Genomic DNA, 19,481 nt, shown 5'->3' on the forward strand with positions numbered 1-19,481 from the left:
GATTTCATTTGGCGCTACGCAGACCGCTTGGTGATGTCAAAGTACCGCGAGAGCGATTAGAAAGCAGACTTCTCTGTGTGATTTCTCGAATCGCTCTCGCGGTACTCTGATGTAATTGTTTTTGCTGTTGTTGAACCACTAGAAAACACCCGTCTGCTTTACAATCACTTTTGCGCCGTGATAATTTGATTTCATATGATGATCGGATCGCGCAGTGCCGCATGAAGTCAAATGCACCAAATACCAAATAGCCGACTGTATATGAGGTTAAACCCGCCAAAGTAGCAAGTGCAGCATGCGAATGGTGAGTGATTCAGATGTCAATTTATGAATGAAAGTGTCAAAGGTTTGTCACACACTGTTAAGTATCCTCACGCTTTTTTAAATGGGTATACGGAAATCCTTGACCATTACTAGTGGATATACTGCGTATACCTGCGTATCACGTAAGATTACAAACAAACAAGAAAAAAACTGAGTTACAAGACCATAGCCTACTCTAGTAATCTTTTTCATACTGAGCGCTTCATTTTCGCGTTGCTCTTTCTCATTATCTGTAAAGCTCATTCATGACTCCCATTTCGCGTATTCGCTATTGTACTAGCATCTATGGGTTTCAAAAGCAGTAAACGCAGCGCGTCATATTCAGCACCAAGATGACTGACATATATATATATATATATATATATATATATATATATATATATATATTAACGAATTAAATACAGCACCAAACAATTCTGCACCAACCAATAGGCTGTAAAATAAAAAATGAAAACGACTGAACAAATCAAACGAAAGCAAGCAAGCACGGAGGCCCCTATTGGCCGAGGCCCCTGGGCTCAAGCCCAATCAAGCCCAATGGTAAGTCCGGCCATGACGACATAGATTTCCATTGATTTCTTAAACCTGTTGCAAGTTGAGAAGCTTTATAACATAACTGGACTAGTTTAGCCTTAGTTGCATTTCAGTTTTATCACAACCAAATCGATTCACGACTGCATAAAAATACTTCCCTTGGCATATTGCGTTACAAAACTGGTGTGTAACTGATCGCATTTCTAGTTTATGTTAATTAGCTTATACGTGCTACGTTAATTAAACAGCGTATAAGGGCTGACTTCGCGTTAGAATCATAACACAAAACAGGGAACATAAATCACCTTGTGTTTTTTAAACTGAGGTGAACAGAGCGAAGACTTATTACAGTGGAAAGAAAACTACATTGTATTGATCCAGCGTCACATTGTGTAAACTGCATTTAGGAAGTGCACATATGCAGATATCATACCAAATAGCAGTAAATACACACACCTTGCTCTCTTCTGAAGTTCACTCTGCACTGTGAGACCGTGGATTGAAGACGGCGCTAAAACGCAGAGTAAAGACGGGGCAGAGCTAAGAGGGCTCAGCTTAATAAGGGGGTTGCGTGTGCGGCACAGTCCTTGGCTGGGGCCCTCAAAAGTTCATGGGCCCTTAGAATCGTCCTAACTTCCCCCCCCCTTACGGCGCCCCTGGGTATGTTCACATAAATCTACCCTTCCAACCTTCCAACCAATTTTGATAAATAACTATTGATTTGTGTCAACAACCAGGCCAAGTGTCCTTTACAAGGTATAACACTGATCCATAGTGGTCGCTGGATGAACTTTTAAAAAGATTGTGTAATGCAAACTGCAAACAGTTGTTTCACGTTCCTTAAAAAAAAGTTTTGTAGGGACAGAACAAGTCTAACAAGAGGATATCAGACAACACTTTACTGTTGATGTGTCTAAATTGCAGGTGAGCTGATCATCTACTCCTCAACAACAGGAAGTAAGACCAAATGTGTTAAGCCACACTGACTCACATGTAAATGTTCTTCTCTACAATTGTGGTAAAGGTGATAAAATACTAAGGCTAATGTCATGGTGCGGCAGAAAGGAAGTAACTTATTTATCACTATATATCTCCACATCTTCAGCATACCAGCTTGGACACGGTTTAAAGACATACAAGGTATGTGACAGCGATGCTAAGATTTATTTACCTCTTTTACTGCACCACCTACTTTTATTTGACTTACAACTAAAGCACTGCTGAAGTTTTGGTCCTTTTACTGTAAAAATACAATAATGACTTAAAATGTTCAAACTTTTTGTTAATAATAATAATACTCTGTGATTTGTGACTGTAATTATACATGCATGCTGTTTTAGTACACTCAAAAAAGCTGGCTTATTTTCAACCCAGCATTGGGTCAAAAAGGGACAAGCTCAGCAATTGGGTTAAATGAACCCAGAAAATGTTTTAATTTGAGCCAACAATGGGTTAAAACAACCCAGCATAGGTTAAAATTTAAATTACAACCCAACGGGCTGGGCTTGTCACTTTTTACCCAATGCTGAGTTGAAAATAACCTAGCATTTTTTAGTGTAAATAAAAATTATGCTAGACAACATAGAAGCCATTAAATTAACAAAATCCCCTTACATTTCCAGGTGCTCCATTCTGATGTAAAGATGGTGGCTTTCCGAAACTGTTTTTTTGCATTCATTCTTTACCTAAGAGGTTGGTAACATAAAGTAGGCCTGTAAGATTTATCTTTTTATTTATTATTGAGACAAGTAAGTTAAAACATGTCAGGTTTGATAGGTATAAATGTCCAGTAAATAATATTTAACTCCAAAATCTAAAATAGCAAAGTGAATCATTCCTGATAGGAATGGATGTCTGTTGAACAAAATCTATTATGTCTACAAGTAATGACTGGGATTCGTGTCTGGACCTACAGTACAAAACGGCAATGTCTGCAAAAAGAAAAGTGTTTAAATGTGATGGTTCTCATTAGATAACCAATGAAGCTGGCGTTGTGGAAAGTGTCTTAACAGTAGTTTTTCTATAATTCAAGTAATTCTGAATTTCTACCAAAATGCATAAATGTAATCTGAATTTCTTTTTTAGCATCATCTGCTAGTGATAACCCTTGGAATGCTGAAATACAAAAATCAGTAGTGGGTCTGTCTGACTCATGTGTGGTGATCCCTTGTAAGTTCAACTACCCATCAAATGAAAAGACATATAAGGAATTTACAGGAATCTGGTTCAAAGATAAAGCTGTAATCTACCACAAAGAGACTTCCAAAATCATTGACAAATTCAAGGGTCGCACAAGTCTTCTTGGTGATCTGCATCAGAAAAACTGCACTTTGAAAATCAACTCTCTACAGCCCAGCGATACTGGACCGTACATGTTCCGCATCGAGATCAAAGATTTCAACCAGTACTCATACACGGAGAATAAAGTTACTATTATAGTGAAAGGTATGAGTAGTTGCTATTTGTCACATAAAATTGCCAGCTGGTAATTTTACTTATTTACATGTTTAACATTTAAATTAAACTTGCAATCCTTAACTTTCACATATTTATCTCTTCATCTCGGCCTTACTTTACATATATTTACGTAAACTGAGGTCTAATGATGTCACACTGACACTGAAATCGAACCCTGATAGCCCAACTTGCAATCATGATTACAAATTTAATGTTGTAAATCAGGGCGAGGGGAAAGTTTTAAACACAGATTTTTTTATACTTGTTCAATAACAGATTTTTTGTTTGTTTTTAAGCAAAAAAGTTACGGATTGCAGCTTTAATTTGTATAAATGTATAATATATCCCATTGACGTGTCATATAAATAGTTTTAAATATATAAATCGATTTACCAGATTCACCTGAACTGATTGCTGTGGATGAAGAAGTGATGTCACAGAAAGAAACGACCGCTACCTGTATTCTGTCACATTCCTGCCCATCTGACCCGCCGTCCCAACTCACTTGGAGCCTCAACGGCACGCACACAAGTCAGTCGCAGTCACAAGACCACGGTCAATGGAGATTAACATCATCTCTGACCTTCACACCCTCCAGAGAAGATCATAATAAACCTCTCAACTGCTCTGCACACTTTAGCGGTGGGAAAAAAGTGACCAGCAGCAAAACACTCAAAGTTAAATGTAAGCATGAGAAAAGTTTTTTTCCCATCTTGAATGTTTATTCCAGTTAGCAAACAATATGAAAGGTTTTATACAGTGCACATGTTATAGACCAGGGGTTTTCAGACCAGGGGCCTCCAGGAGGTTCCAGGGGGTCCCCAGAAAATTTCAGAGGAAACAAAAAAATATTTTTAATACATTTATTAGGTGTTTATCTTTCATGTCTTGCACAATATATTCCTTTCTAGTGCGTTTTCCTTATTACAGTGCTCTTTGTCACACTGGGGTTTATAAGGCAGTATCCTTGTAAATCTGCTGTGAAACAAGGTTTATTTTCAAAGTTTCTGTATGTACAAATATATTTGATTTCAGGTTTATACATTCACCATTACTCCGAAGTGCAGCCAATTATACTTGTTATACATAGAAATATGATATATTGATATATATTAGGCGTAGTCCACACAGACACGGCTATTTTTATAATCGTGACTTTTTTTACGCAGTTCGGACGTTCGTCCACACGGAAATGCAATATCAGGGCACTGAAACTAACCGAACATTTTTAAAAAACCCTGCCAGGGTGAGGATTTGAAGAAACGTTGGTTGCAGTGTTGTTGTGTAGACAGTAGTCTCGCGTGTTTCTCACTGCTTTTTCTGGACAAACCCCGCCCCCGAGGCTGTTTGACCGACATGTCAAACAACCAATCACAGTTTGTTTCATCTAACGTCACTAAAGCATATATCTCCACATTTTAACACCTACAAGCAATTCAGGAGAACCGAACTTTTTGACTCCACTAACTGCCTCAACCAAACTCTTGGACGTCTTTTAGAGAGTCTATGCTGCAAACTTTTTTTTGAGAATCCAATGTTTAGCTGATCATGATAACTGGTCATTATTATCCACGTGAACACGACTGATTCTCTTCCTCAATGGAATGCCAGAGCTTTGTTTTCCAGGGACCGAAACTACTTGCGACACTCGTGTCTCCAGGAAATCCCGTTTATTTCAACAAATCAAAAGACGACTTTGACATTCCCACAAGGTTTCCAGAAAAGTGTACTATAAACATCAAATGTTTAGCCAACATTCTGTGGGCGTGACGTCTGAGGCAGAGACTATGTAGACAGTAAAACAGGGGGTTTTGCCTACAATGTCACTTTTGTTAGGCTTCTGATTGGCCAAGGTGGCTTTACAATTTGGGTTATATTGCCGCCTGCTGGCGTGGCATGCTCTTGACAGCGCTTGATAGCGTGTTTTTGTTTTTTCATGAGGACGGAGATTTCTTTTAAACTGAGCATGTGTGGACGGGGATTTTTTGGAGGAAAAACTCTGGTTATAAAAATACCTGTGTCCATGTGGACTAGGCCTTAGGAAGGCCTGAATTAACACAATGTTGTGCCCTAGAGCAGTGTTTCTCAGTCCTGGTCCTCGAGGACCCCCTACCAGAAAGTTTTAGATGTCTCCTTAATTACAACACCTGAACCAACTCATCAACCTCCTTCCAGAATGTCGCCCAAACACCCCATTCAGACAGCCAGGGACCAGCAGTAGCAGAGCGACCTCATTCATTTCAACGGAAACCGGGCGACTTCCGGCAGCATGAGCGAAAATGACCGTTGGCGACCGTAGGGGCGTGTCCAGCGACGCGAGAAAGTTAAGAAAAGTATAACTTTATGCAAATGTTGAGTGAATTTCAGGAGCGACTACCAATGAGAACGAAGCAGTGGAGTTCACGTCATCCTTCTCTCGTCAGTTACTGGCGTGGATGGTACTCATTTGTTTATGACACGCAGATTTAGAAACGCCTCATTGAAAGAGACGGGCGACACACAGCGATAACATCGCTGGCGGTCTGAATGCGGCTTAACAAGTTAATGAGTTAAATCAGGTGTGTTAATTAAGGAGACATTTAAAACATTCCGGGAGGGGGAGGGTCCTCGAGGACCAGGATTGAGAAACACTGCCCTAGAGTGACCACATTTGAAGTGCCACACTCATATGCATGCATTTTATATTCTCTGTATATATTTTATGATAAACTGTTTATTTTGAATCCGCATATCTTCCAACAAAATAATATATATATAAAACATGAAGAAATATTATAAAATATTTATAATACATAAAGATCTAGTCAGGGCTCAAGATTTACTTTTCCCCTATGCTGATTTTAGTTAAAGGGGACACTTCTAATTTTAGACTATTTTAATATGACAAATAAATCTTTGTTGTGCCTACGGTACGTATGTGAAGTTTTAGCTCAAAATACCAAACAGATCATTTATTATAGGATGTTAAAATTGTCACTTTGTAGGTGTGCGCAAAAATATGCCATTTTTGGGTGTGTCCTTTGTAAATGTAAATGAGCTGATCTCTGCACTAAATGGCAGTGCCTGTTAGTTGTACTTGGATAGTGCAGATTAAGGGGCAGTATTATCCCCTTCCACATTTTAATGAGCTATTTTTTCACATGCTTGCAGAGAATGGTTTCCCAAAGCTAAGTTACTTGGTTGATCTTTTTCACATTTTCTACGTTGATAGAAGCACTGGGGACCCAATTATAGCACTTAAACATAAAAAGTCAGATTTTATTTATGTCTGCTTTAATACACTATAGTTCATTTTTAATTAATTTGTTGCTTGTAACATACATTATTTTATTAATCAATATATACAATAAAATCCTTTTATCCTTACACGTTTCTCGTCTTCTATCCAGTTTTACTGACCTGGACAACTAATGTCTAAAACCTTTGTTCTTATCTATAATATTTTTAGGTATTAATTTAGAAGTCACCCAATCTCTGTATCTTCTCATCTCTGTCTAATGACCCCGAGCCTTGTCATGGTTCTGAGTGAGATGTGTTAAAATGTGTTAGACTTCAAGCGGAGCTGTGTAAATCCATCATAGATTAGAGCGCATGGTGTCGTAAAATGATTGACGCTCCATGCAAATGAGTACTTGTAAAAAATGCTTGCACTGTTTCAAAAACTGGTTGAATTATTTGGTCGCAGTGTGGAGCCCTTTGTGCCCCCCTACTGGCTGGTGCCAGTCATGTTTGAAGGTCCCTGATACCATGAAGTAAAAAAAACTGTTATAAGCAAACAATAAAAAAAACATAAAAAAACAATCCTTTATTAAAAAATCCCCAACAGTAGGTTACAGTTGTCAGCCTCAGAACCAGGAAGTAGACTGAAGGTAATATAACAGCACTTTATTGAAACACACATTGGTGCAGATGGATAACAGGTGAGTATAATAGATATATGAAGTTCTGGAATGCACTTAGCTGAAGAATAATAATGTCTTTATTGCAGATGGTGATCGGAGGATTCCCGGAGGGTTACTGAGAAAAACAACAGGTAAGTTCCAGGTGAGTAGCATAGGTGAGTCTAAGTGTCCATGAGTGATGAGAGCAGACAATGAGTGACAGGGAATGAGAGGGTTATAAAGGGATATGGTGATGAGACACAAGTGATGGGGATTAGAACTCAGGAGAAAGTGAATGAGTGGGAGGAGTGACTGGTGACATGGATGGTGATGGGATCCTGACAGTACCCCCTACTCCCGAGGCGGCTCTTGACAGCTGTTGAGAGGGGGAAATACAGCGGCAAGGTCTACATCGATGTCTGGGAGCTGGGTGATCGGGGTGATTTGTATGGAACTGAGTGAGGAGAGTGGGGTCCAAGATGTCTTCACGGGGGGACCACGAGTGTTCCTCAGGGCCATAGTTCTCACAGTCGACTAAGTATTCCACATGAGGACCTCGCCGCCAAGAGTCCATGATGTTTTGGACGCGGTAGATGGGCTCCTCTTCCACGGGAACGGGAGGAGCAGGCACAGCTGTAGTGTTAGGATCCGTGGAAGGATGAGAGACAGGATGAGTGAAGGGTTTTAACATTGACACATGAAATGAAGGTGAGATCCTGTACTCGGGAGGTAAGTTGAGCCTGTAACTAACTTCGTTCAGCTGCCTCTGCACGGTGAAGGGATCGATGTAGCGGAGACTCAGCTTGCGGCAGGGCTGTCGAAGGTGGATATCCTGAGTAAAGAGCCAAACCTTTTGGCCAGGTTGGTACTCAGGCGGATCAGTGCAATGTCAGTTGGCTTGGTCTTGATGCCTCTACACAGCCTGTTGGAGATGTACGTAAGCCGAGGCCCAAACCCCCTCGATCTGATGGAACCAGTAGTAGATGGCTGGAACTGCAGAGGGCTCACCTTACCAGGGGAAAACAGGAGGTTGGTAACCAAGGATACATTGGAAAGGGATGAGCCCCGTGGTGGATAGTGGCAGGGAATTGTGGAACACGTGGTTGAAGAGGGCTTTAGCAGTCTCAAAGGTGGTAGGGAGTTTGGGCAATGAAATCAGTTTGCATCCCTTAGAAAATCTGTTAATTACCACTAAGACACAGGTGTGATTCTGGGATTTGGGTTGGTTGGTCATGAAATCGATGCCCAAATGGGACAATGGCCATTGTAAGTTTGCCTACGGGAAGTTTTCTAAGTGTTTTGGTTATGGCACAGATGAGCACCCTCGAACATATCAGGAAACATACGTTGATTGAGGAACGAAAGGGTGCACCTGCTACCAAGATGTCCAAAGCCCAAATAGAGTAACCAGTGTCCAAGAGCTCATTATGGAGGGGTGTGGGCAAGTAGGTGCGATTATCGGAAACACCTGGCAGAGCTAGGTTAAGGAGATTTTCCTGGGTAATCTGCTCATTGATAGCCCAAACAATCTGACAGGGCTGACAAACATGGCTGTAGGGACAATGGTTTTGGGTTGGAGGTCCTCAGAAAATGAACTATGGAGACGAGAGAGGGTATCTGTTTCTGTAGTGCGTAGGGGCCAGTTGTCAATCTTCTTCACCTTCCTCTGGTCCATTTGTACTACATGTTGAGGATGTACCCAAGGAAATGTACAGTGGTGGTATGAAACTCTCCCTTCTCCAACTTCAGGTATAGCTGATGCTCTCTCAGTTTTTACAGAACTAGGTTTATGTGACAATGATGTTCTGAGAGAGAGGTAGAATATATGAGAATATCGACTATGTAGATCACAAACCTGTTGAGGTATTCACAAAAGACTTTGTTCATGTAGCCTTGGAAGACAACCGGTGAGTTAGAGAGTCCGAAGGGCATGACCTGGTATTCATAGTGGCCTAAGGGGGTCACAAAGGCCGGGAGGTAGATGGTCGAATAAACTGTTGTTGTAAAGCTTTCTCCACATACTCCTCCATGGCCTTTTGTTCCGGGAGGGAGAGAGGGTAAACACAACCCTTGAGTAGAGTGTGACTAGTGGGCCATGGGACTAGCAGAGGCAGCTGACAAAGCAGCGGGGTTTTGCGGAAGTATTAGCTGGAGCGCAGAGTGAAGTATTTCATCAGTTACGGAAGAAGGGTTTATTGGAGTAGATGGTAGTAATGACAGGCGAACCGCCTGAACCAGTTCCGCTAAAGGATCGTGAATCAGATTCTCCTCGGGATCAGTGGTGTTTTTTATTTTAGGTCTGGTCTTCTGTCAAGCTCAGAACCAGGAAGTAGACTGAAGATAAGTATAACAGCACTTTATTGAAACACACACTGATGCAGATGGATAACAGGTGAGTATAATAGATATATGAAGTTCTGGAATGCACTTAGCTAAATAATAATATAGTCTTTATTGCAGATGGTGATCGAAGGATTCCGGGAGGGTTACTGAGGATAACAACAGGTAAGTTCCAGATGAGTAGCATGGGTAAGTCTGACCAGACAATGAGTGAAAGGGAACGAGAGGGTTATAAACGGATATGGTGAAAAGATACAGGTGATGGGGATTAGAACTCAGAAGAAAGTGGTGACGTGGATAGTGATGGGCTCCTGACAACAGTAAAGCAGAACAGTTATTTGTCAATTACACTCATAGAGGTTATTGTGTTATAAATATATTTAAAGGATTTGTAGAACATCTGTGGTATTAAAATGTTAAAGACACAATGAAACAGAAATAGCGATAGTCTTAGTTTCCCTGTCGTAATGTATATCCGAGTGAAACGACTTCTAAAAAGAGATAAAAAGGTAAACGGGACTTCAATTTGTCAATCAATAATTGATTAGATTGTTGGAAATTGGGTCATGTTGTTATTTGTTTATCGCTGCGATCTTTAATAACTCATCTGTGATTCTATTTTGGATAAGGTGTATGCACTCTTCAAAATGAAAGTGCTAACACAATGCCATTTTTGAGAACCATTGGATACTCTGAAAATTAGTGATGTCGTAATTAAATTGAATCAACATTTTATCTCACTCAGATCCTCCATATAATGTAAATGTGAAGAGTAACTCACCAGTGAAGGAGAACACATCTGTTGAACTGATCTGCTCCTGTAACAGTAATCCACTTGCTAGTTTCCAGTGGATTAGTTTAAATGGATCTCTGTTGGCTAATGGACCCACCTATAAACTGAATAATGTGTCCAGATATATTGAAGCCATATTCTGCACCGCCAATAACACAGAGGGACAAAACAGCTCCAGTCCTCAGAAGATTAATGTGTTGTGTAAGTATAATGCACTACAAATGAAGGGCCTTATATTAATTTATATAAGTTTCAAAATAATATTGTACTTACAGTTAGTTATACAGTTAATATCTACCTACCTACCTATTTATTATAGATCCTCCTGAGATTAAAAACGGGTCTTCCTGCGAATCAGAGACTACAGTCTGTGTTTGTATCGTGGACTCCAACCCACCCAGTGAAGTCAAGTGGTTTGGTCCATCAACAGTTTTCCCCAGCTCTAGCATTGAACAAAATGGTTTTCTTACCATCTTTACCCTTCAGGGGTGGGAGGGTTTCCCTGACGCTATCCATTGCTCTGCCAGTAACAGTGAGGGAAACTCTGTCATAACTCTGCAAGTCCCTAATCACCGTAAGACTTAATATTCAAATATAAATGTTGATGTCTGTATCAGTGGCTTTATAAAAAAATAATTATTTAAAATGATCTATTTTGCTTTAAAGGTATGATCATATATATTGCGGTTGCCACAGCTGCTGTTTTAGTTACTTTGGTGGTCATTTCAGTTTATGTAGCCAAAAGACACAGGTAAGACACTGCTCTCTCTCTCTCTCTCTCTCTCTCTCTCTCTCTCTCTTGTTTCTTGTCTATCTTTTAAACTCGCTTTCATTATTTGTCTTGAAGTAGGCGCAGAGCTGAGGAACAGCATTCAATGGATATGAAAGCGGACTTCAATGAAATGAAGACGACCCCAGAGTCTGGCTTAGAAAGGTGTGCACATTGTAACTGTCCAGTTGCATTCACACAACACAACTGTGATATTTTATCTTCACACATTGTTTAGTGTATTTGTATCAAAACACACATTTGTTATTTTATTCACACATTTTATTTTACACATTTATTAATACTTTGTATCTTATTTTGTTGTCAGCAAAAAAGAGAAAAGCAATGATATGTACACAAAAAACCAAGATGACTTGGTTGATTATGAGAACTGGGGGGTAGGTACAAATGCTTTTCTTTCATACAGTAAATGCAGGAGTCCTGTGTGCATTCTGTGAGAAGTATGAAAGTTCATTTAAGGTTTATTAACACTTTAATGGAGGTGTTGCTTTGTATGCTGGATGTGATTAAAGTTCAATGGTGCCTACGCTAACAGCCGAATAGTCATGTCACTTATCGACTTTACAAAACAGTTGTTCATTAGTATAGCAATAGTTAAAACGGTGACATTAAATATCAGGTCTGACTTACAGTTTTATAATTAAAGGGGTTATTTGAAATTAATTAAATGAATATATGATTTATGACAGTGTAATATACACTGAAAAAAATTCTTCATTGAATTTAATCAATTTTTTTAAGGTAAGTGGTTGCAATCAATTGATTTAAGATACATTTAAACCAAAAAGATTAGTAAGGTAAAATAAAATATAAAACTTTTGTTTAAATGTAGCTTAAATAAATTGATTGCAACCACTTACCTTAAAAAATTGATTAAATTCAATGAATCATTTTTTTCAGTGTATGACACTATTTTCTTGTTGACAGTGTGATGACCTGCCATGTGGACAAGATGAAGATGAAGCAGTCTATGCCAACACATAAAAATAAATAAACACATGATTAACCAGTTTATATTAATGAGAAAGGTAAAGTGCCTCATGCCATTTATTCCCTTGACTATGCAATTTCTGTGCAATTTATTTCTAAGAAGTTTTTTCAAGGTTTTATTTCAAGTGTTTGGTTTTTCTTAAGGTGTAGCGTCAAGGTTCTTAATTCAGTGTAGGTAGCAGTTTCATTTCCTCTTCTTATAAATTTTTTTAGCCTTACTACCTAACTACTGTTTTTTAGCATTGTATTTTAAATATTTTTCATAACTAATAGACATTTGCTGCTGTGATAGGCTGATTTGGCTCTTAAAGGAGTAGTCCACTTTAAAGTTGGGGTCCATTGACTTACCATAGTATTTTTATGTCCAAAGAGTTGGACCCCATCTTTAAAGTGGACTACTCCTTTAAGCTTGTATAGTCTCTGTGCAGGTGCAAAGCAATTCTTGTATAACTGATTTGAAGGCTAAACGTCATATGAGTTAGTGTGAGTTTTAACAGTGCATACGGTTATTTTTGGAATATTCTCATATCATGCAGGAAAACATGAATCATAATCAGGTTTAGTATAATTTACGAAAATAATGCAAGTTTGAATCCATACTGTAAATGTGGCACATATCAAATACTAGATAAATATTTTCAATCGAATTTCAATATTTTGTTGCTGTTATGTTTATGTAATTGTGAACCAATAACCAATAAACCATTAATTTGTGTACTATGCAATGTGTAACACTGAACCCTAGTGGTCGCTGGAGGATCTTACGAAGATTTTGTGTCGAGTTTTTCATTTTTTCCTTGCACTGACAAAGATTTGGCCAAAGAAAAATACTTATTTTAAAATTTGTAAAAACTACATATTGTAACAAAAAATAATTAGGTCAGAATAAATATTTGATTTTAATTCATCTACACTGTAAAAAGTGAAAGCGTCTCTCGTTAAAAAACATACTTTGTTTTATAAACTTCCATTTTCTCACTCTAAGTGAACAAGCAAACGTGAATTTATTTTTTTAAATCCTTCAAATGGTAACACATCAAATATTTAAACATTTTCAACATGCATTTTTAGGCATTACCAATTGAAGTACATGTGATACAACTTTTATTTTTTTACTGTGTAAGTATCAAAATACTGATATCAATAGGCCTACTAGTTTATTTCTTCAATTTAGAAATTCAGACTGTATATTCAGCTTGAATCAATTCCAATTCCAAATACTAGAAATTTATTTTCAATCAAATTGCAATATTTTGTTCTGAAATGTTTATGTAAAGAATCTATTAATTGGTGTAAACAACGAGGCTGTATGTGTGTACTATACAATGTATAACACTGACCCCTAGTGGTCACTGGAATAACGAAAAATTATTATTTTTTAATTTGTAAAACAACATACAGTGGCATGTGGAGCCAGACATTGTAGACATTGGGGCTTAGCCTTAATCTAGTGGTTCCAAGGCATGGTCCCCTGAGGATATTTTCTCACCATGGCAACTTTATGACCTTTATTTTATTTGATCGTATCAGAGGTTATGGCTAAAGCAATTAAATAATGCCACTTCAGCTATCTCTTACTTAAAGGTTCCCATGTAGGTCCATGCAATCACCCTTATACAACTTAGGGACTGTTTACACTTGGTATTAAGATGTGTTTTCGTTGATCGGATCACAAGTGGACGAGAGAGACACACCACATTTACACCTGGTATTTAAATACGTCTGTTTTGTCCACTTTCAACTGCTTCTGTCCTGAATACTTTGAGGGGGTGGTCTGTCGAGAATGTGGACGAGTCTCTCCGCTGTCATTTAAACGTGAGCGGGAGAAATTACGAGTTTATATAGACGCAAACTAATATTATGTCAGAGTCCACTGGTTTTGTTGTAAGTAAACATGCTGCACAGTGTTTTGTACATGTACAGTATATATAAGTGCCCGGTAAGGTTTTGATTAGTTTTATTTTGAAATTGCCACTTTTGGTTTGTTACGTCACTTGGTGTATCCACAGGTGCATATCATCTGTGTGTTTGCGTGTGGATTCATGGTGGAAGAGGGTGAGTAGCTGGGTCTCTCACTTTCTGTTGACCGTTTCTTTTAGCTACGTTTCTTTTTATACGTTTACTTTGATTTACAACGGACCACCACCTTGATGTGGTTGGGGGGCTTGCGTGTCTCAGTGACCTGGATAGCTATGCTGGCTGGAGCCTCGTGCTCCTGGTAGGGTCTCCCAAGCCAGACAAGTAGAAGGGTAGTGACCAGACAAAGCGTGGTCCCTGGTCCTCCAGGTTGGGGGTTTGGCACAGGGCTAACCACTCTGTCCTAGAAAACACTTCTTGGTTACGGAAACAGCAACAAAATCATCATCCACAATCAGGTGTAACGGGCCTCTAGAATCACCTCAGGGGATTTGTATGAATAACAGTGGTGAAAGCCTTGTTGAGGAAGCCACTGCCAGGAAGATGGAGGTCTTGAACACCAAAACTAAGACAAGGATAGGTTTTTGGAATGTTCGTACAATGTATCAAACAGGTAAAATGGCGCAAGTAACAGCAGAAATGCGGCGTTACAATCTTCATATTTTAGGCATAAGCGAGAGTAGGTGGACTGGATCAGGAAGAGTGGTGACATCAACGACAGAGACAGTCCTATACTCAGGAAGAGAAGACAATAATCACGAAGAAGGTGTTGCCATCATTTTGAGAAAAGGAGTAGAAAAGAATCTGATAGAATGGAAACCTCTTAACAGCAGACTTATGAGAGGTAGAATAAAAGGAAAACACGTGAATTTAACTATCATCCAATGCTACAGTCCAACTAATGACAGTGATGATGAAGTAAAAGACCTCTTTTATGAACAGTTAGAGGCAGAAATTAAGGCAACACCAAGGCACGATATGATGATCATCATGGGTGACCTGAATGCAAAGGTTGGGAACGACAACTCTAACTGCGAGCGTGCAATAGGAAAACATGGATGTGGGACGATGAATGAGAACGGAGAAAGGCTAATAGAGTTATGCGTCACCAATAACTTGGTTGTTGGCAGCACCTTGTTTCCACACCGTGACATCCACAAACTGACTTGGTACTCGCCCAACAACAGAGACAAGAATCAGATTGATCACCTGCTTATTAATGGAATGTGGAGAAGATCACTGCTGGATGTGAGAGTAAAGCGAGGGGCTGATGTTGGAAGTGATCATCAACTAGTAACAGCAATGGTTAGACTAAAGCTTCGGAAAGCCCAGAACAAGACACACGTACAACGGAAATTCGACACTCAGAAGCTGAATGACCCTCGCTTAAAACACCGTTTTGTTACACAAGTGAGGAACAGGATCCAAGCGCTACAGGATCTAAATACGGAAATAAATCCAGCTAACATCAATGAAGCCTTCAATAACATCAAGACTGCTTACCAACAGAGTGCAGAGGAATATTTGGGATACAGAGAGAAGAAGAGATCAAAAGAATGGATCAAGCCAAACACCTGGAAAGTAATAGATGAAAGACGCAAGCTGAAGAACCAAACACTCAGCTCTCAATCAGAAAGACTGCAGGAAAAATATAAGCAGAAATACAAGGAGACCAACAAAACAGTGAAGAGAATGGTACGTGCTGACCGCCGTGCTTTTGTTGAAGAACTCGCAAGAGGGGCTGAAATAGCTGCAGCCAGAGGAGAACAAAGCATGCTACACAGAATTTCCAAGCAGATCTGCGGCAAATACCATTCTACAGTCAGCCCACCAATCAGAAACAAAGAAGGAAAGCTTCTTACAACTGAAGCAGAACAAGATGCAAGATGGGCTGAACATTTTAAAGAAGTACTGAACAGAAAATCACCAGAGGAAAACGCTGATATTCCAGAAGGAGAGATAGACCTAGATATCAGCATCGAACTACCTACCAAAGAAGAAATTGTAGCAGCTATTAAGAAGCTGAAGAACAATAAAGCCCCAGGACTTGATAACTTAAATGCAGAATTATTCAAGACAGATCCAGAGACAGCAGCTGAAATATTGGAACCACTTTTTAGAACAATTTGGAGAAAAGCCTGCGTACCCGAGGAATGGACCAAAGGGGTGATTATCAAGATTCCAAAGAAGGGCAACCTAAGCGACTGTAATAATTGGCGCGGTATTACCCTTTTGTCAATCCCCAGCAAGATCCTTGCCAAAGTGATCATAAGCAGATTGTCTTCTGCAGTTGACTCAACATTGAGAAAGGAGCAGGCAGGATTTAGAAAAGGCAGGAGTTGTACAGAACAGATATTTGCTTTGCGGAACATCATCGAACAGAGTGCAGAATTGCAAAGACAACTCTATGTGAACTTTATAGATTTTGAGAAAGCATTTGATAGTGTACACAGGGATAGCTTGTGGCACATATTGAGGGCTTACGGAATCCCAAAACACCTGGTGAAGCTCATTAAAAGCTTCTACAAAAACTACAGCTGTTGTGTGGGTGGAAGCGACATTTGGTTTGAGGTAACGACCGGTGTCCGACAAGGCTGCGTGATGTCTGCATTACTCTTCAATCTTGTCATTGACTGGGTGATGCGACGCTCAACAGAGACAGGACATACCGGCATCAGATGGACGCTCTTCTCCACACTTGAAGATTTGGACTTTGCGGATGATTTGGCACTAATCTCCCACACCCATCAACATATGCAGGACAAAACCAATAAGTTAAACCAGTACAGTTCCCAAGTTGGTTTAAAGATCAACCAAAAGAAATCAGAGGTGATGACTATAAACACCACTACACAAGCTCCCATCAAGATCAATAATGACGAGATAACTTTTACTGAAAGCTTTGTGTATCTTGGTAGCATCATCACACCAGATGGTGGTAGTAAGAAGGACATTCAGAACAGATTGAATAAAGCAAGAAGTGCCTTTATCAGCATGAGCAACATTTGGAGGTCCTCACAGTACAGCGTGAAAACTAAACTAAAACTCTACAACAGCTGCATTATACCAGTACTCCTATATGGAGCAGAATGCTGGCGAATGACGCAACAAGACCTTACAAAGCTGTCCACATTCCACACCAAGAGCCTCAGGAAAATACTAAAGATTTTCTGGCCAAACAAAATTTCTAACGAAGACCTACTGTCTCGCTGTAATCAAGAGAACATGCCCACAATTATTATGAAAAGACGCTGGCAATGGATTGGGCATGTGCTTCGAAAAGAGGATGGTTCCATAATTAAAACAGCCCTACATTGGACACCAGATGGAAGGAGAAAAAGAGGAAGGCCAAAAGTCACCTGGCGACGAATGGTGGAACAAGAACTGAAAGACCACCACCACACCTGGGGAACGATAGGCACTCTGGCCCAAGACCGACAAAAGTGGAAAGATTTTGTTGCTGCCCTATGCGCCTTCGGCGTTAAGGGCAGTAAGTAAGTAAGTTTGATTTACAGTTATTTTCATTTAGTTCATTTACTGGGGATGAACTTATCTTGCCATCATTACATGTCTGCTGATCAACATTAATAAACCACCCTGTATGCAACTGAAACGCGTCATATTTAACTCCCTCTACTCAGCCTCTTAGCGGCTATTGGTTGCTGCTATAACATAGTCAACAGAAAAGGCTTGCTGTTGGATTTGATCATTGGGATCGCGGATCATTGGGATCGTGGATCATTGGGATCGCGAATCAACGGAAAGGACTTCTCTGTTCGCACAACACGAAACACGGACGCACACAGCGAAAGCAAACATTGTCTACAGAAGAGGTATGTTAGCGGTTTTGCTGTGTGTGTGTTTGGCTACAGCATTGCTGTGTGAAGACGCCCGTGTTGCTGCGTGAAGTTTGTGCACAGTTTTATTGAATGGATTGGATTGTGGTTGTGGAACAATGTGTATAGTTGCTACGTACTTGTTATCGCGTGGTGGTGCTGCGCCCATTCATGAAGTTGTTGGATCGATTAGTGCGCTTTGTGTATGGCGCTGTTTGAAGAAAGTGGATTGCGTTGTGGTCGTAATGAACGCAGATGAGAACGAGAACGCTGCTGAGAGCAGCAAGAGAGAGCCTAAGCCTACGGCAAAGGCATTGGCACTTAAAATTGAAGGATTGCAAAAGGAACTATGTGAATAAAACGAAGAGCATGATTTTAACTATGAAAGATCTCATGAAATGTGATGACAAAGCTCCACGGGTGTGTTCAATGTTGGCATCTTTGAAATGTTTAAAGGATGATGGATCTGTGTTGCACAAAAAGATACTTGTGTTTCTACCTCCTGCTGAATTAAATAAACAAATTTGTTTGAATCAATATGTAAGCACAATGATGGATTTATGGAAGATGTTGAAAAATGGTTGGATGAAAAGGAAAATCCCAGGCAAAATGCCCAAACTACAGAATCATGTTCTACTCAAAGCCATGCAAATGTTTGCTCATCACTCCCTGTTCTAGATTTTACAAGGCCAATGGATAATCCTGTTATACCTTTGCTGAGTTCTATCACTACATCTTCGGTTGAACCAGTTTCATCATCTCACAATATGCATGTTCCAAATGAATATCAGAATCTTAATGCTGGCTATGATGATGTACAAAATCAAATACAACCAACAGACAGTGTTTCTAATGTGAGCAGGAAAACGTTGTCTAGTAACACAACTCATGGATCTCAATCCAGTCGTTCTTCTATTGCATCTGCTCGTCTTAAGACTGAGGCCGAAATGGCAGCCTTGTTGGCACGTCAGAAAATGCTACAGCAAAAACATGCATTGCAGAAAGAAGAGGAAGATCTGAGGAGGAGAAAAGAACAAATGGAGCTTGACACTGAAATCTCTGTATCAATGGCCAAAATGAAAGTATATAGTGACTCAACATCGAAATCAAGTCTATCTACTATGCCTTCTGATACCAATGTTTTAAGGAAGAAACAGACTAGAGCTGAATCTCTTATTCCTCATGTGGAATCATTCTTACCTTCGAGTTCATGTGCGGTGTCACATCCACCTTCATCTTATGCACAGACTCAGATTCATGCTTCTCAAGAAGATTTAATGCATTTTCCAACTCAACCAGTTCAACAACTGCAATATACTGTACAATCTAATACAAGGCCATCACAACTAGCCATACCCAGCACCAGTCATGATAATGGACATGGACCTAGAGTGCACGGAGCACATGGATCAAGTTCACACGATGGTTTGGAAGAAGGAAATATTTTTAAGCTGATTGATAAGCAAAATGAAATCGCTGCCCTATTAATTCAGCAGCGTAATTCATCTTCACTTCCTCCAAGGGAGGTCCCATGCTTTGATGGGGATCCATTACGTTACTATGATTTTATACAGACATTTGATGAGGTGGTGGAAAGGAAAGCAGTTGGTGAGGCAGAC

The 19,481-nt window shown here is 39.7% G+C and overlaps 3 protein-coding genes across 4 annotated transcripts in view; 2 read left to right on the top strand and 1 right to left on the bottom strand.

Moving 5' to 3' along the window:
* Positions 1–19,481, bottom strand: part of LOC135770791 (myelin-associated glycoprotein-like) — a 135,025-nt gene that overhangs the window by 51,945 nt on the left and 63,599 nt on the right. The gene's annotated exons all lie outside the window — the stretch shown is intronic.
* On the top strand, positions 1,842–12,816 carry LOC135770785 (myelin-associated glycoprotein-like). Of its 2 annotated transcripts, none has more exons than XM_065280587.2 (10): positions 1,842–1,998; positions 2,481–2,550; positions 2,944–3,303; positions 3,712–3,999; positions 10,282–10,530; positions 10,649–10,903; positions 10,996–11,080; positions 11,177–11,263; positions 11,427–11,496; positions 12,047–12,816. In XM_065280587.2, exons 1-10 carry the CDS (start codon positions 1,903–1,905, stop codon positions 12,101–12,103), a joined length of 1,617 nt encoding a protein of 538 aa, XP_065136659.1. In that variant the 5' UTR covers positions 1,842–1,902; the 3' UTR covers positions 12,104–12,816. The 2 variants fall into 2 exon arrangements, with proteins under 2 accessions (XP_065136659.1, XP_073671652.1); XM_073815551.1 differs by having other exon boundaries at positions 11,180–11,263.
* Positions 14,410–17,524, top strand: LOC141282505 (uncharacterized). Its single transcript, XM_073815562.1, has one exon. It carries the CDS (start codon positions 14,522–14,524, stop codon positions 17,522–17,524), a length of 3,003 nt encoding a protein of 1,000 aa, XP_073671663.1. The 5' UTR covers positions 14,410–14,521.

This window comes from Paramisgurnus dabryanus, chromosome 8 (genome assembly GCF_030506205.2).
Source record: "Paramisgurnus dabryanus chromosome 8, PD_genome_1.1, whole genome shotgun sequence".
Lineage (NCBI taxonomy): Eukaryota > Metazoa > Chordata > Actinopteri > Cypriniformes > Cobitidae > Paramisgurnus > Paramisgurnus dabryanus.

What these genes read in the sequence shown, in the direction of transcription:
- LOC135770785 (XM_065280587.2), top strand. Translation starts at nt 1,903, where the DNA reads ATGTCATGGTGCGGCAGAAAGGAAGTAACTTATTTATCACTATATATC. An exon ending in TATGTAGCCAAAAGACACAG is followed by an intron (nt 11,081 to 11,176) that starts GTAAGACACTGC and finishes TTTGTCTTGAAG; the next exon opens with TAGGCGCAGAGCTGAGGAAC. An exon ending in CCAGAGTCTGGCTTAGAAAG is followed by an intron (nt 11,264 to 11,426) that starts GTGTGCACATTG and finishes TTTTGTTGTCAG; the next exon opens with CAAAAAAGAGAAAAGCAATG.
- LOC141282505 (XM_073815562.1), top strand. Translation starts at nt 14,522, where the DNA reads ATGAATAACAGTGGTGAAAGCCTTGTTGAGGAAGCCACTGCCAGGAAG.